The sequence below is a fragment of the Lasiosphaeria miniovina genome (assembly GCF_030549165.1).
Source record: "Lasiosphaeria miniovina strain SMH2392-1A chromosome Unknown B0T26scaffold_1, whole genome shotgun sequence".
Taxonomy (NCBI): Eukaryota; Fungi; Ascomycota; class Sordariomycetes; order Sordariales; family Lasiosphaeriaceae; genus Lasiosphaeria; species Lasiosphaeria miniovina.
This window is the reverse complement of record NW_026848220.1, coordinates 5,958,221-5,984,995: the sequence shown is the minus strand read 5'-3', so window position 1 is coordinate 5,984,995 and position 26,775 is coordinate 5,958,221. Positions and strand designations below refer to the sequence as shown.

The 26,775-nt window shown below is 55.3% G+C and overlaps 11 protein-coding genes and 1 non-coding gene across 12 annotated transcripts; 7 read left to right on the top strand and 5 right to left on the bottom strand.

Moving 5' to 3' along the window:
• The first annotated feature begins 603 nt into the window (after positions 1-603).
• On the top strand, positions 604-2,427 carry B0T26DRAFT_689324 (JAB1/Mov34/MPN/PAD-1 ubiquitin protease-domain-containing protein). Its single transcript, XM_060441030.1, has 3 exons — positions 604-835; positions 960-1,213; positions 1,291-2,427. The coding sequence occupies exons 1-3, from the start codon at positions 773-775 to the stop codon at positions 1,982-1,984; spliced, it is 1,011 nt and encodes a 336-aa protein (XP_060303544.1). The 5' UTR covers positions 604-772; the 3' UTR covers positions 1,985-2,427.
• Positions 2,428-2,943: 516 nt separating this feature from the next.
• Positions 2,944-4,395, top strand: B0T26DRAFT_762096 (uncharacterized protein). Its single transcript, XM_060446408.1, has 2 exons — positions 2,944-3,303; positions 3,442-4,395. Exons 1-2 carry the CDS (start codon positions 2,962-2,964, stop codon positions 4,165-4,167), a joined length of 1,068 nt encoding a protein of 355 aa, XP_060303543.1. The 5' UTR covers positions 2,944-2,961; the 3' UTR covers positions 4,168-4,395.
• A 2,546-nt stretch (positions 4,396-6,941) lies between these two features.
• On the bottom strand, positions 6,942-8,756 carry B0T26DRAFT_746540 (sugar transporter; the record flags this gene model as incomplete). The annotated part of the gene is made up of 3 exons (XM_060444705.1): positions 6,942-8,209; positions 8,282-8,598; positions 8,656-8,756. The coding sequence occupies 3 exons, from the start codon at positions 8,754-8,756 to the stop codon at positions 6,942-6,944; spliced, it is 1,686 nt and encodes a 561-aa protein (XP_060303542.1).
• A 128-nt stretch (positions 8,757-8,884) lies between these two features.
• On the top strand, positions 8,885-9,844 carry B0T26DRAFT_78424 (uncharacterized protein). The gene has a single exon (XM_060446757.1). The coding sequence runs from the start codon at positions 9,014-9,016 to the stop codon at positions 9,644-9,646; it is 633 nt and encodes a 210-aa protein (XP_060303541.1). The 5' UTR covers positions 8,885-9,013; the 3' UTR covers positions 9,647-9,844.
• B0T26DRAFT_689318 (tryptophan synthase beta subunit-like PLP-dependent enzyme) lies at positions 9,654-11,499 on the bottom strand. The gene is made up of 2 exons (XM_060441029.1): positions 10,659-11,499; positions 9,654-10,583 (listed from the first exon to the last, which is right to left on the bottom strand). The coding sequence occupies exons 1-2, from the start codon at positions 11,313-11,315 to the stop codon at positions 10,044-10,046; spliced, it is 1,197 nt and encodes a 398-aa protein (XP_060303540.1). The 5' UTR covers positions 11,316-11,499; the 3' UTR covers positions 9,654-10,043.
• Positions 11,500-14,017: 2,518 nt separating this feature from the next.
• B0T26DRAFT_670925 (uncharacterized protein) lies at positions 14,018-14,720 on the top strand (the record flags this gene model as incomplete). The annotated part of the gene is made up of 4 exons (XM_060439246.1): positions 14,018-14,136; positions 14,290-14,424; positions 14,531-14,627; positions 14,697-14,720. The coding sequence occupies 4 exons, from the start codon at positions 14,018-14,020 to the stop codon at positions 14,718-14,720; spliced, it is 375 nt and encodes a 124-aa protein (XP_060303539.1).
• Positions 14,721-18,004: 3,284 nt separating this feature from the next.
• Positions 18,005-19,495, top strand: B0T26DRAFT_631943 (PLC-like phosphodiesterase; the record flags this gene model as incomplete). The annotated part of the gene is made up of 2 exons (XM_060436402.1): positions 18,005-18,726; positions 18,799-19,495. The coding sequence occupies 2 exons, from the start codon at positions 18,005-18,007 to the stop codon at positions 19,493-19,495; spliced, it is 1,419 nt and encodes a 472-aa protein (XP_060303538.1).
• A 368-nt stretch (positions 19,496-19,863) lies between these two features.
• On the bottom strand, positions 19,864-21,078 carry B0T26DRAFT_78327 (uncharacterized protein). Its single transcript, XM_060446744.1, has 3 exons — positions 20,648-21,078; positions 20,444-20,558; positions 19,864-20,394 (listed from the first exon to the last, which is right to left on the bottom strand). Exons 1-3 carry the CDS (start codon positions 20,741-20,743, stop codon positions 20,336-20,338), a joined length of 270 nt encoding a protein of 89 aa, XP_060303537.1. The 5' UTR covers positions 20,744-21,078; the 3' UTR covers positions 19,864-20,335.
• A 273-nt stretch (positions 21,079-21,351) lies between these two features.
• B0T26DRAFT_670922 (uncharacterized protein) lies at positions 21,352-22,819 on the bottom strand (the record flags this gene model as incomplete). The annotated part of the gene is made up of 4 exons (XM_060439245.1): positions 21,352-21,460; positions 21,649-21,936; positions 21,985-22,589; positions 22,652-22,819. 4 exons carry the CDS (start codon positions 22,817-22,819, stop codon positions 21,352-21,354), a joined length of 1,170 nt encoding a protein of 389 aa, XP_060303536.1.
• A 480-nt stretch (positions 22,820-23,299) lies between these two features.
• On the bottom strand, positions 23,300-24,015 carry B0T26DRAFT_746534 (uncharacterized protein; the record flags this gene model as incomplete). The annotated part of the gene is made up of 2 exons (XM_060444704.1): positions 23,300-23,609; positions 23,672-24,015. 2 exons carry the CDS (start codon positions 24,013-24,015, stop codon positions 23,300-23,302), a joined length of 654 nt encoding a protein of 217 aa, XP_060303535.1.
• A 1,102-nt stretch (positions 24,016-25,117) lies between these two features.
• Positions 25,118-26,282, top strand: B0T26DRAFT_689292 (stress responsive A/B barrel domain-containing protein). Its single transcript, XM_060441028.1, has 3 exons — positions 25,118-25,620; positions 25,685-25,795; positions 25,857-26,282. The coding sequence occupies exons 1-3, from the start codon at positions 25,555-25,557 to the stop codon at positions 26,019-26,021; spliced, it is 342 nt and encodes a 113-aa protein (XP_060303534.1). The 5' UTR covers positions 25,118-25,554; the 3' UTR covers positions 26,022-26,282.
• Positions 26,283-26,368: 86 nt separating this feature from the next.
• B0T26DRAFT_t25 lies at positions 26,369-26,450 on the top strand. The gene has a single exon. It is a non-coding gene; the product is annotated as a tRNA-Ser (tRNA).
• Positions 26,451-26,775: the final 325 nt, after the last annotated feature.

Genomic DNA, 26,775 nt, shown 5'->3' with positions numbered 1-26,775 from the left:
GCCAGCATTTGAGAGTACTAGTAATTGTGATATACCGCTGGAGAGCTGTCGCTGGATAGGGTGTGCAGACGGGTGTAGGCTCGGCTCGTGGCTATGGGTTGCGAAGCGACGATCTGGACGATACTTTAGAGTCCAGCCTTCGCTGGACTCTTTAGCAAGGACCAAAAAGGGGCATTTCGTCATACGGGTAGTCGTTTTTCTCTGGCGGTCTCGCTCTGGCGACGAAGGTAGTCGACGACTTCGATCGCAAGCATATATGACAGTTAAAAGGCCTGTCTTCTCCTTAGTTAACCTGTAGGTTGTAAAAGCGTAGTCTCGAGGCTTTGCGTACGCGTTAATTAATTCGAATAAGGCCTCTCGAGACTAGAAAAAGCCTTCGGGAGGGAGGCAGTTGTCGGGGAAGGTAGCCATGGCGTGGTGTGGGCGATACGTTGGTTGCGATACGTTGGCTGTGGTGGAGGAAAAGGTAGCGCAAAAATGGGCCGCGTTAGATGCATTTTTAGAATTCTGTCAGCGACTTTCACACTTACGTAAGCGCACGGACCCGTGCGTCTAGTGGGAGCTTGCAGGCTGCCAGAGCTTTCGTCAACAGCAGTTGGGTGAAGCGCTCTGGCCTGGCAAGGAAAGCAGCAGCCGCATCATCAATCACAAATTCGGCTTCCCCTCCACAACCTCGCACCTCGACCCATCATCCGCGTAGCGAATTCAACGATTCTCCCGTTAAATACCTGCCACTCAACCTTCCGCATTTCCCATCGCCGCCAACACCATCATGGAGCGCTTCAGCAGCATGCTTGGCGCCGTGGGCATGGGCATGGGAGCTGCTCCGGGGACTGTACGTATTCTGGAGCACTTTCGCATCGAGCACGAGACCTCGCAGCACTGCACGGCGGTTCTTGCTCGTCACGCAGGCAGCATGCACTCTTGCGGCCATGGGCTAATGGCTGTGGATTCTCTAGGATAACACAAACCTGATCGATAACTCCGAGACCGTTTACATCTCCTCGCTCGCGCTCCTAAAGATGCTCCGGCACGGTCGCGCCGGTGTCCCCATGGAGGTCATGGGTCTGATGCTGGGCGAGTTTGTCGACGACTTTACCGTCCGTGTCATCGATGTGTTCGCGATGCCACAGGGCGGAACCGGTGTCAGCGTCGAAGCTATCGATTACGTCTTCCAAAAGAATATGATGGACATGCTGCGACAAACGGGGAGGTACGGATGGCCGTGAACGAATGGATGCGCGTCGCATCTGCCTCGCTCAAAGCACCCCGCTAACCCTAATACTATAGGCCCGAGTCCGTTGTCGGCTGGTACCACTCGCATCCGGGCTTCGGCTGCTGGCTTTCGTCGGTTGATATCAACACCCAACAGAGTTTCGAGCGGCTGACCCCCAGAACCGTTGCCGTTGTCGTCGACCCGATCCAGTCCGTGAAGGGCAAGGTTGTCATCGACGCTTTCCGGCTCATCAACCCCCAGTCCTTGATGCTCGGTCAAGAGCCCCGCCAGAGCACGTCCAACTTGGGTCACCTCAACAAGCCCTCCATCCAGGCGCTAATCCACGGCCTCAACCGCCATTACTACTCGATTGGCATAAACTACCGCAAAACGGCGCTGGAGGAGAACATGTTGATGAACCTGCACAAGCACGTATGGACCGAGGCGCTGCAGATGGAGGACTTCCGGACAGAGGGCCAGCGGACCAAGGAGAGACTGGAGCACCTAGTCAGCCTTGCTGAGGGCTACGAGAAGCGGGTCAAGGAGGAGACGGAGCTCACCAAGGACCAGCTCAAGACGCGCTACGTGGGCAAGCTCGATCCAAAGAAGCACTTGGAGGATGTCGGCCAGCTGCTCATCGAAGACAACATTGTTGCCGTGTCGAGACAGATGATGGACAAGGAGGCGACCATGGCCAAGAAGGACGAGCCTGCCGGGTCCAACGGCCACCCCAACGGTGACGAGATGGACGTGGAAGAGGAGCTATGAGTGAAGACGGCAAAGACGGCAACCTCAGCATAACCTCTGGCGGGCAGCTATTTAGACAGGCTTGTATGACTAGGCGTTGGGAAAGGGCAAGGAGCTAGACTTGTAGCCATGAAAGCACATGCATTTTGCCCCACTTTGCTGCCTGCCGCGGACTGGTCCTTTGAGCTGTGTGGCTTTGGGTGCGGGTGTTGGGCAAATAGCATGGCCGCCCCTTTGTCCTGTGTTGTCGGATGTGGGAGGAGTTCAGTGTCTTTGATTCTGCTACCTTGTTTCACTCGCAGGGAATATATACCCCTCACGGGATGCAAGTTCGGAAGCACTATTACGAATCACTTATGCTGTCGTGTCTCGCCCTTCTTGTTTCGTGCCAATCGATCAGTTCTGCCTAGCTTCTGGTCTGTGTAAAAATGCAATTTCAGCGATGTCTTGTTTCTTCTTTTCTCGGTAGTCAAGCCACATCTCTCGCTTGACACATCTTCAGCTTTGAGTATTTCCTACTCTGTTATCGGACTGTTCAATAGACCAGACTCTCAATAGACCAGACTCTCAGCAGACCAGACTCTCAGCAGACCAGACTCTCAGCAGACCAGACTCTCAGCAGACCAAACTCTTTCAGCATAGACCAGATGCTTTCATCACTGTTCATCGCCTTGACCTGTTTATGGTGCAAAAAGGAGCGCCCTCCTTATGAATACCGCCCATACCCTCGCCCTCCTCCTGACGCTTTTCTCGAACTTAAGGAAGCAAACGAGAGGCACGAAGCAAAGCGGAAGCAGAGGTTAGCTGGTCTGGACCCGCGGATTCTTTCTTTCTCAGACCCGGGTCATAGCGAGGCTAGCGTTGAGTACATGATATCGATGCCGCAGAACATTCCTCGCAAGCCAGTTCCAACCGGTAAGCAGAGTATCGCCGCCGCCGAGGCATCACCCACCCCTCTGCCAGCTTCTAACTCCCCATCCCAGTTGAAGGTCCGCAGGATGCTAAACAAGCCCCTGCCTCCCACCACACAGCCCATGGCTGCCCAGGTCCTGGGCGAATTCCTCGACACCATCGACAGGGCCCTCTCCCACCTCCGCTACGCCGTCAGCTGCGACGCAGCACTGGCCGTGTGGGGGTTCTCGGAGCGCCTGCCCACACACGTGGGCATCCTGTGCCCGGCCGACACCAGGAGCGTCATCCACGGCTGGGCGAGGACGTCGGGGTGGCACCTGTTCGAGAGGCAACCGGACGTGATGGGCGTGCCGACGCCGGGCGGCCAGGTCCGCAAGCTGCGGATCCAGTACGTCGACGCCGACGTCTTTGACGCCCTCGGCCGCGTCGTGCCCGCGTCCGACGCCGTGCTGCCCTACAGCGGCTGCTTCGGCACCACGATCCGCACCGCCGCCCGCGTCCTCACCCTCACCAGCCTGCTGGACCACTACAGCAGCGCTTGGGTGGTGCTGCACGCTCAGGCCCAGGCTACTGCCGGCGATGGCGATGGCGACAGCACCGAGCAGCAGACGACGCTCGGCGACATCACGCGGACCATCTTCTGGCTGCTGCACCGCATCGCCGACGACGGCTGCGGCGACGACGACGTGCACCCCAAGCCCGCCGCCCTGGCTGGGCTCGGCAGCATAGAGCGGCTGGCGCCCGAGACGGCGCCCAACATGGTTGCGGAGCGCTTCTGGATCCCCTTCACGGCTGCGCACCCGGAGTCTCTGGCCCTGTTTGAACGCTGCAGCCATGCGCCATTGCCACCATCTGAGAGCGGACCGGAATGCCACGACTGGACCAGCAGCACGGTGCATGAGGTGCATTCCCGCCGTGGCTCAGACCTGTCGACCCGCCCGCACACGACCGACAGCAGCTGCCAGCGTAACAGCACTGCTGCCAGTACCATCGACAGCACCCCGTCGCTCCGCCGCCAGGCTCTGTCTCTGAGGCTGTCGGCCGTCGGATCGGCGGACCTTCGCTCCCTCTACAAGCAGCAGCAGCAGCAGCAAGAAGCATCGTCCCAAGATGGTGTTGCCACAAGACCCGCCAGGGACTATCTCTGCGAGGTGCAAGAGCTGGACGGGGAGGATAACAACGGCACGGGCACGACCGTGTACAAGATCGGTGAGCCGCAGATCCAGCCCACGAACTGGTTCCCCTGCCAGATGTCCCACTACAACCAGTACAACCAGCCCTCTGACGAGTGAATCTAACTTGGGATAGTGGTGCACCTTGGACATGAGCGCGGCGCCAAGAAGAGCCGCGACAGCAGCCTATGGAGAGGCAGCGCCACGGCGTCGTTCATTGTCTGGTTTTACCGGTGACTACAATAGTCCTTGTCAAGGAAGGTAAGTCACAACCCCATCCTCCCCAAGATGTCTTGCGCTTTCCTTTGTTGGTATCTAAGCTGTTGAAGTTTGCAGGGTTCTCGGCAGCGGTTCTCTTTCTTGTGGGGAATGCTCGATTTTACAGATGACATTTATCCATGTAGCTGAATAATACAGATTTCTGAATATGACCCCGATTAAACCCCCGTGAATTTGCTGTACTACGAGTGGATGCTGTACTACGAGTGGATGCTGTACTACGAGTGGATGCTGTACTACGAGTGGATGCTGTACTACGCGTGGATGCTGTATTACGAGTGGATACTGGCCTACATCGTTCTGCTGGGACGAGGGAGAAGAGCAGGAGTCGGGAACATTGACATGTTCCTGATCCGCGGCGGGCACCTCACCACGTACATGCCTGCGCCCGGCACACGCCGAGATTTTGGTGCACGCGTACTTGGATCTCTATCTTTCCTATGTGCCGTAGAATGATGGCTTGGTGCTTGGTAGGGAGGTAGATATGGGCGCGTGTGTTTGCAAATGGAGGTGTGTTTATTGACACTCGACGTATATAGGCAGCACAATCTCAAAAAGAGTTCTAGCCCACCACATTGCTTCTGAAAATTTCCCGTAGGGTGCAGTCGGAAGGGTACTGTCCCCCAAGGTTTTTACCCCCCGAGTGATGTGAGGAACATAATCCCGACCTCGACTCACTCACCACGAACAGACAACTTCACCAACAGGTCCTTATTATATGCCACGCCGCCGAGCGCTTTCCGCAACGCCTTGTGCTCGTTGCCGTCTAGTGTGGTGAACAGACTTAGCGGGCCCGAGCCACCCGATCCATACAGGCCAATCTTTGTGTTGTATTTGGGGCACCAGTAGATGTTTTGAGCACTACCGACTTGAGGGACGGCGGAAGAAAGAGACATGTCGATCATTGCCCGCCCACCGCTGCAACGTCGTGAAAACATAAGCCGGTCAAGTTCGTTCCGGTAGGGGGGGAGGGGGAGATGAGGGGCCACGCGGGTAGGTAGAGCACCAGCGGCTCGAAACTAGCCTCGAAAGAGCATCCTCACACCCTCACTGTCACTTCGAACCACGGTAACTGTAACAGCCTAAGGCAGCAAGAAAGAAGGAGAGGGATGAAACTCCCTCGCTCAGCCTAAGGCGGCAACTGCTCGGTTCCGGGTGATGTTGAGTGGGGATTGCGGGTGCCGATTTCCAACATCATTATAGTGAAATTGGCTCATTGGTTTTTCAGTGAGGAAATGGGAATTATACTTGTCCGTTCTGGGCATATAACTATTTCTGGATCTGGCTTTCCTTTACGCTCAAGATTCCCAACTTAAGGTACCTAGGTAGGCAGGCACATGTTGATTCGACCCATGTCGCATGACACCAGCATTGCCGAGACCGACTTCAGTCATAAAACCATCTCAATCTTATATGAAATGGGAAGAATGGGATGGGAAACTTTGATAGAAAGCATCGTGTTGACTCACCTGAGACTTAAGCTTTGCATTCAACGATATAAACGGGCCTCCGCCCCGTAGTGATTATTTTCTTCTAATTAATAATTCATCTCTTTCTACCTAAACTCATAACTTTGAATAAACCACTTTGCTGCCAGGATCACCCCTACTACTAAGAGCAATATGGCACAAATCATTCACGACTATGCGGCCAATGAATCCAAGCGCCACGACACCCCTTCCGTCTCACCCCTAGAGACAACACTCCAGGGAGCATTCCAACCGAAGACGACGCCGCCGATCACAACAACAAAAACAGCCTGGCTCACCCTCCCCCACCGTACGACGAGTTCCTCGAAGCCAGACGTGATCAGCGCACCGAGCTTCCATTTTTCCATTTTTATCCCACCGGCTTAAGAAGTCACCGCCTCCACTACGCCGGCATCATGCTATATACGAGGATGGGCCTAATAGAATATAGGAGTCACCATCTTTTCCCGGTCCTCGATATTATCGATAAGGGCTATCATTTCGGCCTCGATACCGCCTGTAATAGCGCTATAAGCGAAGGCTGGAGAAGGCGCGTGGTGGCCGGGGTCGAGAAGATGCTGGGGCTTAATAATATGGCGGCTTCCGCCGACAAACCCGCGGCCGAGCTCGATGCGGCCGTCTACCAAGCCGCGCTTGCTGCTGCTCTTGGTGCTACGGGTGCGGCCTACTGCCACAACCTTGAGGCCGTCGATCCCGTTTACCATATCGCGCAATGATATTAGATCCGTATTAGTAAAGCTGTAGGAACGTCATTTTGGAAATCTACAGAGAAACGTCGAGCAGCACGGGGGTTCACTCCCCAGCAGTTACTACCAGGAGAGATTGCCTAGTAAGACCGCATGAGTCACCGAAGATGGTCTTACAGAGTAGCAACAGAAACCAAGCCCGGGCTGAAAGACTGAGCACAAGGGTTTAAATACCATCAAGCTATGGTAGGGGGGGGTGTTGGGGGGTGTTTGGGGTGATAAAACAGCCAGTCAATGTATTCATCACACTCAACTCTATGGGTATTATATTCCTCCGGTGAAACAACATGGCTCTGCCCATTTCAGGCTCTAAAGTCGAACGTTAGCATCGTAGCAAAGCCCCAACATAACGCCTGCGCCGCCGTCCTGGCACACATAATCAGATGTGATGCGCGCGATTGGGCGTGCTCAGGCCGCTCCCAAACTCAGATTCGACACCGCGCTCCTTGGCAATGGAACCCTCGCTGCCAGTCACATTTCCGTCTCGCGCGGCCTTCTCTTCCTCGTCGCGCGCCCTCCGCCCAGCGGCAGTCAGGGAGGACTCTTCAATGAGACCGTACCGCAGGGCGTAGGCCTCGATCTCTGCGGGCTGGAGGTGCGGCAGGTCCTCGGCGGCCTTGACGTAGGATATGTTTTCTGCGTGACCTTTGGCGAAGATGATGTCGATCTCTTCGAGCGACCTGCGCGCCGTTTCGGGGTAGAAGAAGTAGATGATGGGGATGAAGCACGCGTTGACCACGGCGAAGAACAGGTAAGTGCCCCAGCCGATCTCGGCAATCATGATGGGTGTCACCATGACAATGAGGAAATTGAAGAGCCAGTTGGTGCAGGTGCTGACGGCGTTTGCCTTTCCACGCGTCTTGACGGGGTTGACCTCTGCCGGGTACAGCCAAGGCAGCGGTAGCCATGTCGCGCCAAAGAAGGCGATGTAGGTAAAGAGACCGACGGCGGCTCCACGGGCCGTCATTTGGTCGTTCGGGATAAGGCACGCAAACACGAGCACCATGCTCAACATCTGCCCGACTGTGCCGTATAGGAACAGGCGACGACGTCCGACCCGTTCAATGACGAACCAGCTGAAAGTAGCAAAGATCGAGTAGACAATCATGTTAATGCCCCCCAGTAACAAACTCATGCTGTGCGTTTCTCCAATCGAAGTCTGAAACAAGATAGGGAAGTAGTAGATGACAGCATTGCAGCCGCCGATCTGCTGCATCAGCTGGGAGCTTGCGCCCAAGAGCATGCGCCGGAAGTGCTGCGTCCTGCCGCCCGTGAATAGGGTCTTCATCGGGGTACTCTTCTGGCCGTAGCCGCCAGAGGCGCGAAGTGAGTCGATGATGAGGGATCGCTCCAGCACAGTTTCTTCGCTCTCGATCTCATACCCTCGCAGGGCAGAGATGACCTTGTCGGCGTCTTCCACGCGGCCGTGGCTGAGCAGCCATCTGGGCGACTCGGGGAGGAATATCATGGGCATGCAGATGATCAGAGCAAATAATATCTGGAAGGCGATAGGGAAGCGCCAGGTCAGATCATCGCTACCGTACGAGGCGCCGTAGTCGATCCAATAAGCAATCAGCGTGCCAAACGCAATAACGCCGCCCTCGATGCAGATAAGCAGTCCACGGTTGGAGGTCCTGCTGCATTCGGCTTTGCACATGTCAGGGCAAGTTGCAGGGATAGGACAATGGAAGCGTGGGTGGGCTCCCTCGCGTGACTCACCTTGGTATGTGGGGATGGTCGACGTGTTTATACCGTTGCCGACTCCCATGACCACCCTGCCCACGATGAACTGCGCAAGGGGTGTTGCTCCCGCCATGGCTGTGATCTGGATGGTGACTCCCACTACCATGATGACGCCGCCCAAGATGATTGCTTTGCGTCTGCCCAGTAAATCGCCGACGCCGAGAATGAACATGGCGCCCATCAAGCAGCCTATCTCGTAGATTGCTGTTACCGTCCCTTGCATCGTGGAATTGTCTCTCGTAGCTTCGAAGACATTGTTGAACGCGGGGGCGGTGATGAGACCGGCCATGACCCTGGCGCATCCCGTTAGCATCCCACAGCAGAATGAGATAGGAGTGGGGATAACTCACCCCTGGTCATATCCGAAGAGGAGGAAGCCCGTGGTTGCCACGATTGAGACGGCCAGAGAAAGTGGCCGGCCCGAGAGGCCCATGAACTTTGGAGGTGCCATTTGAACGGAATCCTGCAGATCAAAACAACTCAAGTCATCAGAAAATCGATGCTATATTGACATGACGGGCCTCGAACCCAGGAGGCGGGCCGTCTTCCTTTATACCAGGCGCACAACCGGCCACGACCGGAGTCGAAACAGAGAAGCTTGGACCGGCTAGCATGCGGTGAAACGGAGTGGAACGTGTTACGGGGAGCCGTCGCGAGCCGGCGTGGGCCATCGTGGAGAAGCGCTCCCCAGTCCCTGCGGGTTTATGGATGCCAGGGAGAATTCCTGCTGATCTAATTAGTGCAGGTGCTCGTCTGGGCAGCCGTGGCCGAGTGTCTCCGCTGGCGGCGGAACGTTGGCGGCATCTAGTCTGCCAGGCCTGTGTGACGATGCAGCATTGGGATCATCGGCATGCAGATTGTTTCTCAAAGCGCGATGTTGCATCCGGCCAATGCTGCCAAGCACAGCAGCTGGGCCGGCCCAAGACGGATGCTGCACCGTTGGCCGACTCGGTCGGGCAAGGGCGTGATCGAGCCACTCCACCGCGCGTGGGGAGTGAGATCATTGCGGGGTTGCTTCGGCACAAAGTGCCGTTTGTCGCACTGGTGCTAATGATGCTAAAAGCCCTCCCTTCAATAGCGCCTAATCTGTGGAACCCGTCAAGATGGCTGCCCACGAAAAACGTGGTCGCCTTTGGCGTGGGTTCGAATATCGCGAGTGGTCTTCAAGAACCAGATCACGTTCGAGGCTGTAGGAAAGGAGAAAGAGAAAAGGGTCAAGTCAAGAAGGTGCCAAGGCATCCGTGCTTGGCAAGAGAAAGCGAATATCCAACTCCAGAGGAGAGATCGGCAAAAATGGTAGGCACCATCTGTCTATCTATGGCGTCACTGCTCCACATTTAGCCCCCTCCCAGGATCTCCGAGCCCTTAGCTCCGTTACACCATACACGCGCAGGTCTGGCCTTCATGTGATTACCATATGAATGGCTTGAGCGTTTTACGGTTATAGTTACAGCTAGAGTGCCCTGTCGAACGTGCCCTGAATAGGTACCTACCACACGAATTAACCGAATTAAGTACGGATGGCGTGTTTAAAGACCCTGAATGCTGAATGCAACCCGCATTTAAAACGAACAAGCCTCCACCTCAAGCCCTGCAGATTTTTCCGTCTCGTCGGATTGACTCCACCAGTCAACAAAGTAGTCTACTGTCCAAACAGACTCCCTCTTCCGAATAGGGGGTCTCTGGTCTGTCAACATAGAACCCGTATTTCCTGTGAGTCCACTCTACGTACATGGCCTTAGACGGGCACCCTGTATTCCCTGGCGCCCTCTGTGCAGAACAAGACGACAACCGACTCGCCGTCGAGCCCAAGGGCATCCATTTCCAGCTCACAAGCCCGCGTCAGAGCGGCCAGACTGGCAGCTCCGCACGGGCCAGCCCGAGTGCCCTGTTCCCGGAGCTGCTCAACGGCCGCGTGCGAGTCGGCATCGTTCACAACCACGCTTGCATCCACGCCGGCCCTCAACACAGGCCATGCCGTTGTTGACAGCGTCCCGCAGTTCATGCCGCACATTATGCTGTCTCCGGTCGCCACGGTTGTCATCTCTCCTCTCTCGAGCGATAGCTTAAGGCATGCCGCCGTGTCCAGTTCCACTACGATCACTCTCGCTGCGGGGTGCTTGTCGCTTGCAAGGCTCTTGAAGTGCTGCGTCACTGCCTGGGCGACAGAGCCACATCCAGCTGGCACGATGGCATGCGTGGCCTGCTTGCCGCCTGTGAGCTCTTCCACTTGCTTCTGCGACTCGTCGAGCATGGTTTGATACCCCTCAACCACCCGCTGGCCGTTGGCTATTAGCCTGATGCCGCAGCGTGATCATAATAGGTATGAAGAGGACAGTCGGGAAGCACAGACCTGCGGCACCTTCTCGTATCCTTCCCAGCCAATGTCCATCACCAGCAACGAGTTGTCGTCCTCGTCGGCCGCCTGCTTTGCCGCCGCAGCAGCGCCGTCATAGCCGCCTTCCACGGGTATGACGAGTGCCCCTTCCCTCCTGATAAGCTCGCGCGTTGTCTCGTTCATGTACGCGGCGACATAGACCACGGCCGGCAGCTTGAGATATCCCACCATCCGCGCCACGGCGCGGCCCCAGTTGCCCTCGGTGCAGGTAATGAGCTTCACGTCCCCGAGCTTCTGCCTCGCTCTCTCCACCCGGCCGGCCAGGACAGACAACGCCAGCAGCGGGTCCTCGTCGGCAGTTATTGCCTGGGCGAGGCCCTCAAGCTGGTCGACCCGCTCGCGGACGGCGCAATAAACGGCCCATGAGGCGCCGAGGATCTTGAACGACGGCAGCCCAAAGCGGCTCGACTCGTCTTTGAGGAGCACGTGGCCGAGCCCGAGCTCGTTGGCTATCGATGGGAGGCTGCGCAGCGGAGTCTCGCGGTACTCGGGGAGATGCCCGTGAAACTTCAGCACGGCCTGCCTGCGCTGTTCCAGAGTTGAGGCTGCTTCGCTATCGCCGCCATATCGCCACCTCCTGGCTTCGGGGTTGATGTGCAGAGGCGATGGCATTTTGTGTGGAATCTTGATGCAGACAGGTTCCAGAAGTCGAGGGGTTGGGAACTGCTTCGAGGTCCGACGCGAGCGACAACGTAACCCCGCAGTCGGATTACTGTCGCAGCATGCACGCTCCAGTTTCGCGCGTGAGGGAGGGGGCTCCAAACCGCTAATCCGTCAGCCAAACTCTGGCAGGTAGGAAATGCCTAGCTATTACTAAGATATCACGTTTGCCATCTCGTCCTTGTGCAATGATATCAAACACTTGGCTCGTTGCATTCTCCTTCTGAAGCTTTCTCTCAAGGCGGCTTGAAACTGAATTATTGTATGTACAACTCAACCCATTTAGTCATGGGACGGGAGGACCATAATCCTGTATAATGGTGTGTCTACGAACAATTACTACCCATACAGAAAACAAACCTAAGACTTGGTTAGATAAATAGCATGCGGAGTTTCTCGTCGTCCCCTTCCCATCGTTCACCGATCCATGACATTGCTATTTAATGAACCACTAGGGGGGTGGCGTGAGGTTTATATTTTACCCTAGCGTAGCAAACCGAATTTTAAACCTTCCAAGGGGTGAGGTTTCACTTGGGTTTCCGGAGTTCGTGTGTAACATATACCCCAATGCTGCTATAAGCAGTCGAAAATGGCAAAACCTCGTGAAAATTAATAAATTCCTATATAAATGTCATATTAAAGTAATTACAGGTTAATGCGAGAAGGCACTGTTACGGCCGCCGAAGCCAGCTGGCACATGCCGCCATTTGAGGCGGCCTTGACAGCGAGGGGCGCGGTCCCTCGGAAGTACTCTATATGTATATACATCACGCGGCCTAGGTGGCCCCACCCTCCCCCTCCCCCGCACTTTCCTTCAAACCTATAGGGTAGAGACTGCGGGGTTATCAATTATATATTTCGCAAAACAAAAATCTTTCCTTTCTTTCCACTCGCCTTTGCTTCATTCCTGTTGGATTCACCAGGGTACCGGTACTGGAAGCAACAGGGCGTAACTGCACGCCGAAAACTGGTGGTTCAAGTGATGGATTGTTCTGTATATCTTCTTCCTCGCCCTTTCTGGCAGGGGCAGAAAGCCCCCTTTTTTCAGCTGAACGGAGCCACCGTAAGCGAGCTTGCGAGCCGGAGGTGGCGTAGAGAGGCTGTATTCTATATTACCGTGAGGGTGCCGAAAGTTTCTCGCACAGCGATTGGCCAGTTTGCGTCCGTGTCGAAATGGACTCGAGGGACTGGCCGATCGGATGAACCTCGGACGGTTAAGCCGTGAGATGCCGCTTTGCTGTGTTGTGGTTGTGTCAGGAAGGAGAAATTTCCCAATTAGTAGATATAACGCGTAAGCTGTATGAAGGAAAGTGCCGCAGGCCAAGAGCGTCGCAGGCACTAGGGGTCCTAGGGGGCTTGCCACCTAGAAATCCAACAATTAGACCATGAACATCGAAACATGGAATTATCATGAGAATTTGTTCTGGTATTGAAGGGCTAGAATAGCTGTAAATCCGTTGTCTCGAAGTTCAGCCGGGCAGAGTCCTTCCGAAGTTTTATGACATCGCTTGAGCTGCCGACGTGGAAGACGCTCGCCGCGAGGCTCCCTTTGTCCTGCCTGTCAAGATGGATAAGTATGACGTAATAAGTGCCTTGCGTACGGCGGATTACCAGCGCCGTGTTGACGCCGACGAGGTGTTGGTTCCGGGTGTAGCCTAGATAGCAGAATCAACTTTTTTTGCCTCAACACCATGACGTTGTGATGACTCTCCTGTGTTTTTTACTTTTAACACAGTTGACACAGTTGAGTCTACCTTTGGCTACGACTTATGGCACAAAGCGGGGTTGTCCTTACTAATTTCTTAGTAAAATGGCCCCGCCACCCATTCCTTCGAGCGAAGCGAGGACAGCCCGCGGCAGGCGCCGCCGGAGGCATCCGTTCACCTGACCCCTTCCTGACTGGTCAGGTAGCTTATTTTATTAAAAAGGACATCGAGGCTGAATTTCTCAAGGAGCTGGAAAAGTGCCGCTTTGTTTGAGGAGTAAAGACCACTCTGTAGGCTAGGTAGGAGCAAATCTTTTTATAGCCCGTCGCCAATGAGATAGCGATGATTTGTATTGCTAGGCTGCCCTTGTTTTAAATCAGTCTGCAGACCCGTTTCAATGCTTCCCAGTTACTCAGATATAACCACCCCCTGTCGCAGAGATCTCGTTTCTTGTCGTGCCAGGCAAACAATCCGTTTTACGCGTTTCGCCCGACTCACTATCGCAGCTGGCAAACAACAGGCTACTCACTCAACCAGCAGACAAGAGTGAGGCCCAAAGATAGTACCATGCTGAAACGAACATAAATTTCACCAATTTGTGGCGCAAGAGGTGCTAAAGTTGAGCCGCTAAGCCCACGATTCCGTGACAGAAAGTGAAGTTACACGAAAAGTCAAAAGTAGGTACATCTGTCAGTCGGCCATGCACCTAGAACACGCCGAGCTTGAAACAGAACATTGCTTTTGGTTTATGTCGTTAACTCATGAAGCAGATCGGCTGGGCCGATCTAAGTCATCACAATTGTCAAGTTGCCTTGGAAAATATACACCACAAGTAGCAACGCTACCAACGACCTCACATACACCCCTTCGTAGCCCATTCCCACCGCACTTACTCAGACCCGATAATATAACCCATCCCGCAGCGTCTCACAACGACCCTTAACTACTATGCCCCCTAGCTGGATTGCGATAATGCCCGTGGCGGGACTCTTTCCCTGGCTTTCGAGCGGTTCGGCACCAGCGCAGGTGCTGTCGGTTTGGCCCAATCTCGTAGCCGAGGCGCAACGGTAGGTGGAGCCCGTCTCCCCAAGACTAATTAGTCCGGGCGTTCCGTACCGGCTCCGACGCGCCGGATTTCCGCACGCATGGGTTCGCTGGTTCGGCATGGTTGCTAGTAACTCCTCCATCGGCAGCGGCAAACGGCTACAGTGCTCCCGCAGCTGGTGGTGTAGCTCAGGCAGCTGGGCCGTCATAGGGAAGGCGACGGCTTCTGGAGAGCGCAATGGTGCTGTTGGGGCGGTCGCAGCGGCTCGTAACGCGTCGCGCGTGCGCCGTCAATCTGCCTCCCCGACTGTGTGGGTTGAGGTCGTTGAGGATATTTCCAGCGACGGTCTGTGGATTGCGCGCCGCGGCCGCGCGCCGTCCAGGGATGGGGGAGGGATGGCCTGGGCGCCGCATTAGGCCGCGTGGACCAGCGGCGAGGCAGCCGGCGTGGCTGAGCGATTTTGCGCCGAAGCCATCCGGCTCGAGTACCGCCCCGTCAAGCATCGCAGGAAAAGTAAGCGGCTTGAATGCGCCAACGAGACGCCAAAGAGCTTTTTTTAAAATGGCGCAAAACCTATTCTAGGCGAGTCGGATCGACCGGGATTGATCGTCAAGCGCGGGTGGCGATGCTTACGTGCGCGCGCCGTAATCAATCAATCGACAGAGGTTGGCTGCTCGCCAGCCCGTCGGCGTTGCTCGCGATCGGGTTTGATTCCCGCGATAATCAATTAATCGGTGTCGTGAAAGCCAGGCCGACGACGGGAAATACTTCCGTCGTCTACAGGGGCGGCGCTGTTTGCGCCGTCCATCGTCGTGATGTCACTATCGTCATTATATCGTCATGGCCCGCGAGCGGATGGCAGGGACAAACCCGACCGCCGCTTCGTTACCATCTCGGGGAAGGGAAAGATGCGGGCCTAGAGGATAGCCATTTAGTATACTGTCGATATTTAGGTATAGAGAGGTGAACACGGGGCGGCGTGGCTATTGATTGTCGCGCGTTATTTCGCTCACCATTTGGTTCTCGTCAGTCTAGGGTCAGCGGCTAAAGGAATGAACAATCTCGTTCTTGACTTCCTCGACCTTCTCGGTGTAGCGAGGCTTCCCGTTCTCGAAGCCGGACAGGATTAGCGTCGTCGCTTTCTTCTTCTGCTGCTGCTTTTTCTGGTCGCGCTTCCGCTTCCGCTGCACACGGGCGGGAATGATGATGGTGTCGTGATTGCCGAGGGCCGTCTCGGCCTCGGGCGAACTGGTCGCCGACGAGGGCGACGAGGGCGACGAGGGCGACAGCGCAGATCCCCACCAAAGACTCAGCAGGATCTCGGCGGCCTGTCGAGCCTCGTCCGACTCAGGACAGTCGGGCGCGATGGTGGCTACGGAGATCTGGGGGAAGCGAAAGACGCCCATTTTGCGAAACCTTTTCGGCCTACAGATTGTTTGGTTCCGCGCGATGTCTATTGATGTTTGTCCCCGAATGGGGCGAAATGGTGAGTTTTCTTATTTCGGATCTCGGCGAAAGAGGTAAGGAAAGAGGGGGGAAGAAAAGAGACGAGAAATGTTGGTGTCTGCAGGAACTCTGAGCTGGAGCCACACACACCGTTCTTTTCCTTTCGGCCCTCTTCGACTAGCTCGAGCCGGTCGCTCAGGTCGTGTGTGGCGAGTGAGTCACCTGGGCGAATCCAAGCCCGGGTCGCCACCGCCGATACGGGCCGTCGCTTTATTGCCGACGCCAGGATTGGCGACGACTCCGAATCAAGCCAGGAGCAGGCTCTTACTAAGGAACCTAAGCAAGGTAGGCAATTAATAATCCTATGAGAGAGGCGATCCGATGGTGGCCAAGGCCCGTCTGAACACCGATAACGTCTTTTTAGCAAAATCGGATCGAGGGTGTGATTGTCGGAGAACTGGGTTGGCGACGTTGGCGAGAGACAAGGGTTCAAAAATTGGTGAGACGAGGGAAGAATTTCAAAATTTGGAGCGTTTGATTTTTTGCCTTCTCCTTCGGAGATGCCAGGAGTGGGAGGGGGGAAATGAGTGTGGCAGACAGAAATACTGGTGAGCCGGCCGGAGAAACCGAAGGGGCAGGAGCAGGGCCATCACTCGGATACGGTTGGTCGGCGCAGCGCCAAAGAGCTGACACACACACTTGTTTCGGCCTGCGGGCGTGAACAGTTTTGACAAATTTTGGTATAGCACAACAACAGGCACCCAGCACATTGCAGCACTGTAATGCAAGGAAACCCCGCACTTCGGCTTCCACCTAAGGTATGTATTTGTGCCTATTCCAATTGAGAAATGTCACCACTCCACAGGCCGGGCTTGACAGCCCGTTCATTAGATCTTTCAGATTGAAAGTGCCTTGAGCACCGAAAGTAGGTGTTTTTTGAGCCAGGTAAGCAGGCTGCCGGATTACAGAAAATCCTCATTATATAATTCTTAATTCTTGTAGGCCTTCTCATAGAAATACCCATCAATGGCTTTTCTAGGCGGTTCATTTGCTAATTATAATCTTTATTGTTCCGAAGTATCTACCTAGGTACCGCGTTAATAATCATTCGGGGATTGATAAGAGAACCCGGAAGCGCGTGATGATGGTGTATATTATCGAGATTGCCGCATGCGATCGGAAGGGACATTCCTGAGGTAGGTAGGTACCGTACTCAAAGTACCTAGTGAATGTATGCACATACATGCTGTATCTCGTCAACTCAAATTGTATCTCCAGATCTAGAAGCTAATTTCCATTTCCTCAAATTGTCGTCCAGACTGCAAATTCAGAGCCTCCAACTTGGGACAACCCAGCGTAGCACACAAATGATACCAATAGGGTATCCCCACCTGGCCTTTGGTGGCTTGGTCAGCGGATTACATACACCCATTTCCCTGAATGATTGTTGGCTGGAGCCTAGGTAGTTAGTCGCCCCCGCAGTTTGCCCTATAAGAGTTGTCCCGAGACCCAAATTGAGCCGGTATCTAGGTAATTATCGAGACGCCTTTGATAGAGGCTTTTCCAACCCGATTTCATCTTGTGAAATTCCTAGTTATCCCATTACAATTTTTTTTTACAAGCATCGCGGCAACAATCATCTCGGGATTCGGCTGTATTCACACTTGAGACATTGATTACGCCATCACGTGGCGCAGTCATCGTGACAGGCTCGATCAACTCCAGGCACCATGAATTCCCATCATCTGATTATAGCATCATCCGAGCTGTGGGAAACAATCGCCATGTTTTCACTTACGACACACTACTCCGTATAAGGTGATAATTCGTGCGAGCAAATACTCGGATTTGTCCTATTTGGCTGGCCCTCAGCTCATGCAGCCCCTCTCGCACTTTTTGGAGACGATAGCTAATTATCCCTCTCATCACCTACCTGCATTGCTTGGCGCTTGGCTTGCAGCGCCGAGTGGGCTGGCCGGGGCCATTCAGCTCTCCACATTCGTGGACCCCAGAGGCCGCGCCCCAGCGAGGGCTGGGAACATGCAGAAGAGCTCATGCGCGCGCCTGTGGCGATGCAAGCCCTCTTCCCAAGACCCAAGACCCAAGACCCAAGACCCAAGACCCCAAGGTGACCCCTCAGTTGTTAACAGCAAAAGACGTGGCTGGATCTCGCACAACCCCGTGGTCGAATCAGCTGGCCAGCCCTCCTGATCCTGACTCGGGCGAGTCACAGACAGACCTACAAATACCCTTGCATCTCGCCGTCCCCACGACTCGGGTGCAGATACATGGTACAGGAGAAGTATCCACTGCCGATCTCGGGGCTCCCGCCGACCCGCCGACCCGCCGTCTCGGTCGCCCTTTTTGCTGTCCCGGTAAATACACTGGCCGGTATACCTACCTCTCACAACCTCCGCAGCGAGCAAGCACCAACCCAAAACAAAATGCCGAGCAAAGGAGTCCAGGTGTACACGTACATCGCCGTGGCCGGCTGCTCGATTGAGCTGTCGGTGCCCAAGCAGACGATCCAGCGCAACGAGCTGCGGCAGTTCTGGAGCGGCAGCATGGAGGTAGACGCGCGCAACATCGACAGCTTCTTCGACAAGAAGGGCCGCTTCACCTTCAAGGTGTGGCAGAACGGCACCCTCGTGACGGAGCAGTGGATCGACGTGAACGCCATCACGGGCAACGCGAGCGGCGGCACCATGGACACCATCAGCAACACGCCGTCCGTCTTCCACGGCAGCGACGTGGTCGTGTCGTACGGGCTGTACGAGGCGGGCCCCGGCCACGGCGTGCTGCCCAGCCGGCACCAGTGCTACGTGACGGTGGCGCCCAACTACGCGCGCTGGATCGGCGACGTGGCGCCGGCGGGCTCGCCGCTCGAGCAGAAGCCGCTGAGCCGGCTCGTGCTGCCGTCGGCGCACGACGTCGGCATGAACAGCATGCAGAGCAGTGAGCTCGTGCTCAAGCGCGTCGGCGGCGCCATCGTCACCACCATGGTCGAGAGCAAGGTGCTGGGCCAGATCACAGACGCCGTCTCGGGCGGCGCCATCTCGCTCATTGCCCCCAACATCATCTTCAGCATTGCCATGACGCAAAAGGACAGCCTGGACGCCATGCTGCAGATCGGCGCCCGCTACTTTGAGTTCCGGCCTGCGCATTGGTGAGTTTTCTTCTTCAACAGTCTCATGACCTTTCAGTCACTAGAGCTGGGCAATTAACCAACGCTCAACAGCCACAAGGCCATCGTCCCGACGGGCGCCCTGCCCGACCGACTGTACTTCCAGCACAGCGCGATCCCGGGCATGGCGTACGAGGAGTTCCTGCGCGGGGTGGTGTCGTTCCTGTTGGCGCACCCGACGGAGATCGTAGTGGTGCAGCTGCGGTGGGATGGCGTGCCAAACGACTGCGCACGGCCGTCAGACCAAGAGCAGCGCGAATACCTGGACGCGGCGCTGGGGCAGGCGCACGGCGAGCTGGCGGTCGGCGGAGAGGACGATCTGCGGCGGGCGAGCATCGGGCAGCTGCGGCGGGACAAGAAGCGGCTGATTGTGGTGGTCGGGGTGGACTCGCTGTCGACGTACACGGACGAGGGCAACGCGACGCTCAACGGCGACAGCATCGTGGCCGAGTTCCCGCGCGTGCTGTCGGCCGACAAGGCTCGTGGCAAGGCCTTCATCAATGTCCAGCTGCAGGCTACGGCCAGCAACATACCCAAGGCCATTGTGTACTCGGTGCTCGAGGCCGGGACGACCACGAGCTGCCTGCTGGCTACCAAAGGCGTTTGCGACTCCAAGACGCTGCCGTGGGTCCGGGACAATGTGCTGCAGACGTGCGGCACCGAGCAGCTGGTCGTGTTAATGAACGACTTTATCGACGGCGCCACGGCCGATGTTGCCGTCCAGCTAAGCAAGCAGAGGCTGGAGAGATGATGCAGACCCGCCAAGGTTCATCAACTTCGAACTCATATTTCAGCAAGCAAACTCCCTAAAACTTGCGTGAAACAAAAGGTATACTACTATCTCCACGCATTGATGATATCAGTATGAATATAGGCGCCGATATAGTTAATAATTGAATCACATGTTCCAATAGCATCAACATCCGCGCATTAATTTGCCTATTGCTAGCAGATACGAGACTGGAGACAGGTCCGAGTATAGAGATGCATAGGCATAAGTTTATGAACGCTAATAGTCAGATCAGACGGCAACCGGTTTCACGTGAGGAGCTAGGGTCAGGTAGACAGGCACTCGAGCTGGCTGGGAGCCACTACTCGACAACGACCCGAAACATGCCAAACGCCCCCTAGTCTCCGAAACGGTCAAAAGACTAGAGGCAACCTAGCATGATTACGTCTTCGAAGAGCGATATTGCCAAGCGGCAGTGCCCGACGAGCCTGTTGTCGCATGGCCTTGGCCATCAGTAACTAGATGAAAGAAAACAAAGACGAGAGCAAAGAAAAAGAAAAGAAACTCAGGGTGGGGAGGTACTTACTTCCTTCGGAACCTACCGAGCCTTTGCAATAATAAACCTCCCTTAGCTAATGAGTGATCGAAAACCCCGCGCATCTAACCCAAGATGCCGACGCTGCTGCTCTTTTCCGCTTCGGCATCATGCGTCCATTCGGTCAGAATCTTACGTAGGGCGTTGAAGCGGACCGGTTTCGTCAGGAATACGTTGAAGCCATTCGTGAATGCCTCCTACTAGCTGCTAGCCGAGCCGAGGCCCGTCAGGGCAATGGTTAGGGCGGGCTTCTGCCGCCTGCTGCGTTATAACCTTCGGATCTCGCGCGTGGCCGCCATTCCATCCATAACGGGCATCAAAACGTCTAGGCCAGTTTAGCATTATGCCGGACCATGGTCAAGAGGGCGGCTTACCCATGAATATTATGTCGAAAGATCTCTTTGCATTCTGGCAAGCTTCCAGCGCAATAAGGCCATTCTCCGCTGTTGCGAACTCGTATTTAACTTTCGTTACAAACGTGGTAAGAAGCTATAGTTGGTTGGACGACATGTCAGCTGCTGATCCCAACGCCTCCAGTTCCCAGAAACGCATGATATGCTCGAGAACGGGCGACCAACCTGTAAGTTAATCACAATGTCTTCAACCAGAAGCAATAGCGGCTTGGGGTTCTCAGGGACGTGTGTTATTTCTTCTACGGCCATTACGGCGCCCATGGCGGCCAAGGGGTCGATGTCATTGTCAATCGATCTCGAGGCGGGCGTTGGAGGGAAGTTTAAATCATCCGTAGTGTCCTATCCCATCCGTAGTGTCCTGCCCCATCCGAGACATGTACTCTTCAGGAGATTTTCGGAACAGGCTCTGAGGGGAGGCCATGTCCAGCGGGACGCCAACTCCGAACCCGGGAGAAAAGGGCAAAATTCCTTTGTTGCCGAGGCATAACGCGAAAGCTTTGGCGAACTTATGAGGGCCGCATCTGTCAGGATAGGAAAGATTCGGGTAGCATCGTCAAGTCTGGGGGAGGACAAGGGATTCGTGCTGGAAGACAGTGGGATATGTACGGTTTAGAGACAAAGTGGATAGCTGCATTTTGACGCGCAGCTCCGCCCTGCGCAATTCTCTAGCTATGCTCGCGATACAGAGCTTCGTGGGAGCAGAGAATGATAATTGACACCCCGGGGAATGCACTGCGAAGGCCCAGGCTCCCAGATTTCGAATCAGCATCATGCGTGCGGTTCACCTAATAGCGAAGACGGGTGTACTCACTCGTTTGCAATGAAAATATCTAGAGGGGAAACTTTCCACGTTGACGCGGGCGAAACTTTCATGTCAAACCGGTGGCTGGCTGCGGCTTCGATCGACCCCTCCTCCTGGAGGCCTCTGGGTTGAGCTTTGAGCCCGCGGCCCGTTTCATAGCAACGTATGTCTCGGAACTGAGACCAACGAGGCCAACGATTAGTCCCTTTATCTATTCCCTCGCATCTTTGATCATGTTCTCGACGTCAAAACCAGGTGTGGGGGATTTGCCAGCCGGGGCCTTATTCAAGGTAAGCGCCGCCACAACCTTGGTGCCAACGCCCTGCTCGCTCGTGATGTTAATTATCCCGCCAAGCGAGCGCACAATCTGGAGCACAGCCCCAGCCCGGTTCCGGGGTTCAGGTGGTTCTCCTGGGTGAAGGGGGTGAACAGGCGACTGTGCAAGTACTCCTGCTCGATTCCTCTGCCGCTGTCGCTGACAGTGATTGTAATGATAGACTTCTCTAGTTCTAGTGGCGCCGTTGGCTCGATGTCTTGGGCTTTGAGAGAAACCTTGACCCATCCGCTGTCCGTATATTTGAGGGCGTTGCCAAAGAGATTCATCAAAACTCGCCTCAGCGCCCCGGATTTAGTGTTGTACGTCCAATTGGGTCTCCAGCAAATGTCGATCATAACATCAATTCGCTCTTTTTTGGACTACGTCTTTTTAGGACCAGGGGGGTCGTCGCCGTCGTCGTGGGCGCCAGTCCTCCGGAGGCCTTCCTTTGGGAATCCGGTCTCGCCGCCAGCCACAACCAGACGCGAGAAGTTGCCCTGAGAGAATTCGTGGCTGGCAAACACCGAGTCCATGGCATCCTCGGTAAGCAAGCTGAGGTCGACACTGACAGCCAAACCCGTGACGTTCACAGCTAGGCGCGAGTTTTCTGCTTCGGGTGATAATGGTACGCCAGCTTCCTTAGCTTCTCGTGTCTTCTCTTTTTCTCTCGTACTACTTCCAGTAAAGTTGTTGATCTTTGCAAAATCTAACACGTGCTGGATCGTATCAGGCAGCGTCCTCCCACGTCGCTCGGTGGTGTCAACCATACTATGCTGGAACATGTCGACTGTCGTATCCTGGAGAAACTCGACCGAGGCAAGAATGCCGTGAAGGGGCGAGCGAAGTTCGTGGCTGATGGACGAGATGAAGTCCGACTTGGCGCTATCGGCGCCAACCACATCGAGCCTGGCAACTTCGGCCATGATGCTGTTTCCAAAGGCAGCAAGATAATCCAAGTCCTCGGTGCGGGTGGGCACGCGCCTCGTTTGCTGAACGGTCCACATAAAGCTCCCAGCGAACCACCCCTCCCCGTGCGAGTCCCGAGCGGGACGCAGGCAATGCTCCGCGTGCCGGGCAACATTCCCAGAAGCGCTTTTGTTTTGGCATACTCGTCCGGCTCCTTGGGATAGGGCTCCTTGGGATGCCGTTTTTGCCTCTTTTTGGACGATCTGCCCGTCCCTTGCCCCCCATCCGAGTCTTCTGTGTGGTTGTTGGACATTGCATGGCGCGCCTCATCTGCGCTGAATACGTGCCGCCCCTGGGAGTATTTCTGAAGGAGAGGCCGGAGAAATGATTCTGTGAGGGGATCAGTGTCGAGACCTTTCTCCCGTGCAGGCTCGAATGCTCTCCTGTCCAAAGCCCAAGCACTCGGCACGGCTTTGTCTCATGATCTTCCCTCACTAGCTCCACGACCTCCTTCGCTGGCCTATTTTCTTTTCACCAAAGCCCTCATCGGAGTGGTTTGAACTTGCCAATTCGCTCGAAGCTTCCAGGCTAGACTCCTCCGACTCTTCCGGTTCGGACGCGTCCTCATCAGCTGCGGTGTGTCAGCCTGCCAGGTCACCAATAAACGATGAATTAATGAAAGGGGGGGTTAGGGTTTCCATTAAAATATGAGGAGGAAGGAAAATAAAAAAAGGAAGTAAAAGAAATAAAAAAGAAATAAATGGAAAAAGTCTTGCTCACCTGACTGTCCGCTCTAGGTGCTGACGGCGGCATCAAGAAACACTGCGCCGTCGACCTCGATGCACTCCTGGATAATATGGCTAGCACGGGAAGACATCTCCTTCAGCCTCTTTGATATGAGGCTTTCATGAAAGTCGGCGGCAAAGGATTCAACGCTCGGCCCTCTAGTTGGGCGTGGTGGACGAATCTGCGCGTCGGCCTCGGCGTCTGAGAGAATCGACCTCGGTCCGCCAACACGGTATGAATGCGCCCGACGCGAGCGTCCGGCATTGGAGGCCCTGGAGATCAGAGTGACTCTCCTGGGGGTGTTCGAGATGGCGAAACTTGAAATTAGAGGCCAGTCCCAGGAGTTTCCTGGGGCAATATTTCTGCTTCAGCAGGCAACGGAGCATCAGCGACGTCGGCCTTGACGGGTTCGACAGGGGCAGACACTGGGCTATGATCTGCCACGTCTCCATTTACCAAATCCCCATTGGTGTCTTCGGCTGCGGCCAAAACCTCTTGAGAGGAGTTCGGTTGGGGCTTGTGCTGCTGGGGCTGGGGCTGGGGACGCGACGCTCGTTGTGGCGATCGCGATCGCGGCTTGTTGCTCCTGAGGCCAAGCCACCAGTCGTCGAGGTCGGTACGGCCCTCGATAAAGACGGTGAGGCCTTTTATCATCGTCTCGCTGCGTCTGTGGCTCTCGTCGGCCCTGGTCATGACAAGATGGGCTATGATGGTAAGCGACATGTCGCGCAGAAACTTGGTCTCGGCCTGGCTCAGTCCTTGGCGGGACTCGTCGCCCTGACGGACAGGGTTCCGATGTTGAAGCCCGATTTGGTGGTGATGCGCATAGCGGTGAAGAAGCGCACCGAGGGGTGTGTGGCCACAAAGGGGTGCCTCTTGAATTCGTGGTCCTCGGCGAGGTCGTTCACTATCAGGGGGACGACGCGCCACGACCGCTGGCGCAGGCCATCATCCTGCGCCGAGAGCACCTCGAGGGCGCTTCCGCAGAGCCCGAGGGAACTGGGCAGAGTCGTGGCGCCAAACAACAGTCCATCGTCGCCGTCTTGGGTGGCGCCCGACAAGAGACCAGATGTCTAGGTAGCCTCAGTGAGGATGTACTAGTTAGCCCGGTGGACCAGCGAGATCAAGGCGCGCGTGCTTCAGGCGCAGCGCGGCGAGCTGGGCAAAGGCCGACAGCGCGGCGAGCTGGGCAAAGGCCGACAGCGCGGCATCCGACGAGCTAGGGCGCGTGGCCTGGTCCGGCGCAAAGTATCTGGGGGCGAGGTCAGCACAGCGGTACCCAAGGTATCTAGCTGCCTTGCCTAATAGCTTTGACTTCTTCGTGTCTTGTTGTTTGTGTTTGTGTTTCTGTTTGTGCTGGATTGGCACATACGTCCCAACCACTGATGCTCGTGCGCGATGACGCAGCGTGGGTGGAAGGCAGCGAGCGAAAATGAACACTTACTGGTATAGGCACTTACTGGTAAAGGCCATGTCGACAGTGCACGACGTGCAGTGCGCCCGGGGCCCGGTATGGAGCTGCTAGCGGCGTCTCGACGTTGTTGAAGGCCGCTATGGTCCACCGAAGACGGGCAAGATCGCCGTCTGGAAGCCCCCAGGTTCTCGGGCAGAATTGACCGTAGTGGGGCAAGCCGCGGAAGACTAGAAAGTAAGGTAAGTGGGCGGGTGTTTGGTGGGGCTTCTTGTGCTGTGGCCGAAGGCGTGCGGGGTCAGGGGCACTGGCTGCTCAGTTCCTACAGGAAGGTCCCCTCGCCACCTACGGGGTAGGCTGCTACAGAAATCACCCACGGGGTAGGCTGCTACAGAAATCCCCTACAGGAGGATCATTCACGATGGGCGTCGACGAACCCGATGTACATGTACACATATGCGCAAGTGGGGAGAAGCCGCGACCCAGTGCTCCGACTTTAGACTTGTTCGTTCGCTTTTCTGCCTCTCTGAACCGAAGCAGAATGCCTGAATTGCCGACAGCAGCGCTATGGATGCAAGCTGAGCTGCAATGTAGTCAGCCAAACTACACAAAATAATCGACATTAGCGCTGTTGACAGCAAGCTGAGCTGCAATATGTGGTAAACCAAAATGGTCGACAATGGCGTTGCCGATGCAAGCTGAAAGGCATTATTTTCACTGTAAAATAGGGCTCCTCCCTCGTTGTCGCCATTTGCCCTCAGTCGAAACTGCCTTTTTTTGACAGCTTTTGGTACCCCGCTCGCTGTGCGTGACATCAATCTCTAGGCTCTTTTGATCCAACACCCAACACCATGTCTATCACTCACGTCGTCCTCTTAGGGTTCAAGCAAGGCATCGCACCAGAGGTTGTGAACAAAGTACGTCTCAACTATTCACGCACCTCCACAGCGTGCCGCAGGCAGGCGCTGATGTTGTGGCCAGGCATGTGAGAGCTTCCTCGCGCTGAAAGACGCCTGCGTCCTCCCGGGCACGACGACCCCGTACATTCTCTCCCTCAAGGGAGGCAAAGATAACTCGCTCGAAGGTCTCCAGGCATGGCTTCCCAATTTCCCACATCAGTTGTCCTCGTCCTGCTGACCGTCCATCCCAAAAGCGCGGCGTTACTCATGGCTTTGTCGTTGAGTTTGCCTCGCCCGTGGACAGAGAGTATTATGTGAACACAGACCCTGCGCACCAGGCCTTCAAGGCCATCATTGGCGAATTGGTGGAGGAGTTGAAGACAGTTGTCGTCGACTTTTCAGCCGGTATCTTCAATTAGCTTCTAGAAATGTCTTGATGCAACACTGAACTCTGTAGCTATGTAGCTTTCAGGTCCCGGCATGCAAACACCTTTCACGTGGGCCAGGCAATCCGTGCGAGGGCAATTGGACGGGCTAGATGCGATGCCCACCTCGGATGCCCAGAGACGCTATAGTCAAAATTCAGCACATTCGCCCCTCTTCCACCCCTGAATCTCAGTGATGTATCCACTTGCAATCCACCCCACGGGAAAGGGTAAGCGGCTGGCCGTTCCTCGACAGCAAAAATGCCCGCCCGCCTGCCTTGGTAAGCTGCATTTACTCGCTTGGTAGTCATTAGCAGCAGCGAATCAAAGCTGAACCACGAGTCGTGGTGGCAGAGTGGTCTAATGCGCAAGACTAGAAATCTTGTTCCTTCGGGAGCGTCGGTTCAAATCCGGCCTACGACTATTTAGTTTATTCTTTTTGCCATTCTTTTGTTTTTGTCCTAACCTTTTGTCATTACGAGGTTTGGTTGATGGACTTGTGACATTTTCCGACGTGCCGCGGGCGGTAAGTAAATCGACCAAGTGATTCAAGACTCAACCCAAACACCAAGGTGGTAACTCGGCGAGGACAGTTCTTGGCTGGATCCATTGAGCCATTGCATCAAATAGCTAGGGCAACTCTTCATTCCAAACTTCGGTCTACCATCGAACGGGCCTTTATGTAACTACTTCGAGATAGCTAGACTAAAATATTTATTAGTCCTCGACTTTTCAACCCCCTATGTAA

Excerpts from the sequence above, each read along its gene's own strand:
- B0T26DRAFT_689324 (XM_060441030.1), top strand. The coding sequence starts at position 773 with ATGGAGCGCTTCAGCAGCATGCTTGGCGCCGTGGGCATGGGCATGGGA. Across the intron at positions 836-959 it reads TGGGAGCTGCTCCGGGGACT|GATAACACAAACCTGATCGA; the intron begins GTACGTATTCTG and ends TGGATTCTCTAG. Across the intron at positions 1,214-1,290 it reads ATGCTGCGACAAACGGGGAG|GCCCGAGTCCGTTGTCGGCT; the intron begins GTACGGATGGCC and ends CTAATACTATAG.
- B0T26DRAFT_762096 (XM_060446408.1), top strand. The coding sequence starts at position 2,962 with ATGCTAAACAAGCCCCTGCCTCCCACCACACAGCCCATGGCTGCCCAG. Across the intron at positions 3,304-3,441 it reads TTGACGCCCTCGGCCGCGTC|GCTACTGCCGGCGATGGCGA; the intron begins GTGCCCGCGTCC and ends GCTCAGGCCCAG.
- B0T26DRAFT_78424 (XM_060446757.1), top strand. The coding sequence starts at position 9,014 with ATGCCAGGGAGAATTCCTGCTGATCTAATTAGTGCAGGTGCTCGTCTG.
- B0T26DRAFT_689318 (XM_060441029.1), bottom strand. The coding sequence starts at position 11,315 with ATGCCATCGCCTCTGCACATCAACCCCGAAGCCAGGAGGTGGCGATAT. Across the intron at positions 10,584-10,658 it reads GATACGAGAAGGTGCCGCAG|CGGGTGGTTGAGGGGTATCA; the intron begins GTCTGTGCTTCC and ends GCCAACGGCCAG.
- B0T26DRAFT_78327 (XM_060446744.1), bottom strand. The coding sequence starts at position 20,743 with ATGGGCGCCGTAATGGCCGTAGAAGAAATAACACACGTCCCTGAGAAC. Across the intron at positions 20,559-20,647 it reads ACATTGTGATTAACTTACAG|CTTCTTACCACGTTTGTAAC; the intron begins GTTGGTCGCCCG and ends AACCAACTATAG. Across the intron at positions 20,395-20,443 it reads TTTCGACATAATATTCATGG|ACGTTTTGATGCCCGTTATG; the intron begins GTAAGCCGCCCT and ends AAACTGGCCTAG.
- B0T26DRAFT_689292 (XM_060441028.1), top strand. The coding sequence starts at position 25,555 with ATGTCTATCACTCACGTCGTCCTCTTAGGGTTCAAGCAAGGCATCGCA. Across the intron at positions 25,621-25,684 it reads CACCAGAGGTTGTGAACAAA|GCATGTGAGAGCTTCCTCGC; the intron begins GTACGTCTCAAC and ends TGTTGTGGCCAG. Across the intron at positions 25,796-25,856 it reads ACTCGCTCGAAGGTCTCCAG|CGCGGCGTTACTCATGGCTT; the intron begins GCATGGCTTCCC and ends CCATCCCAAAAG.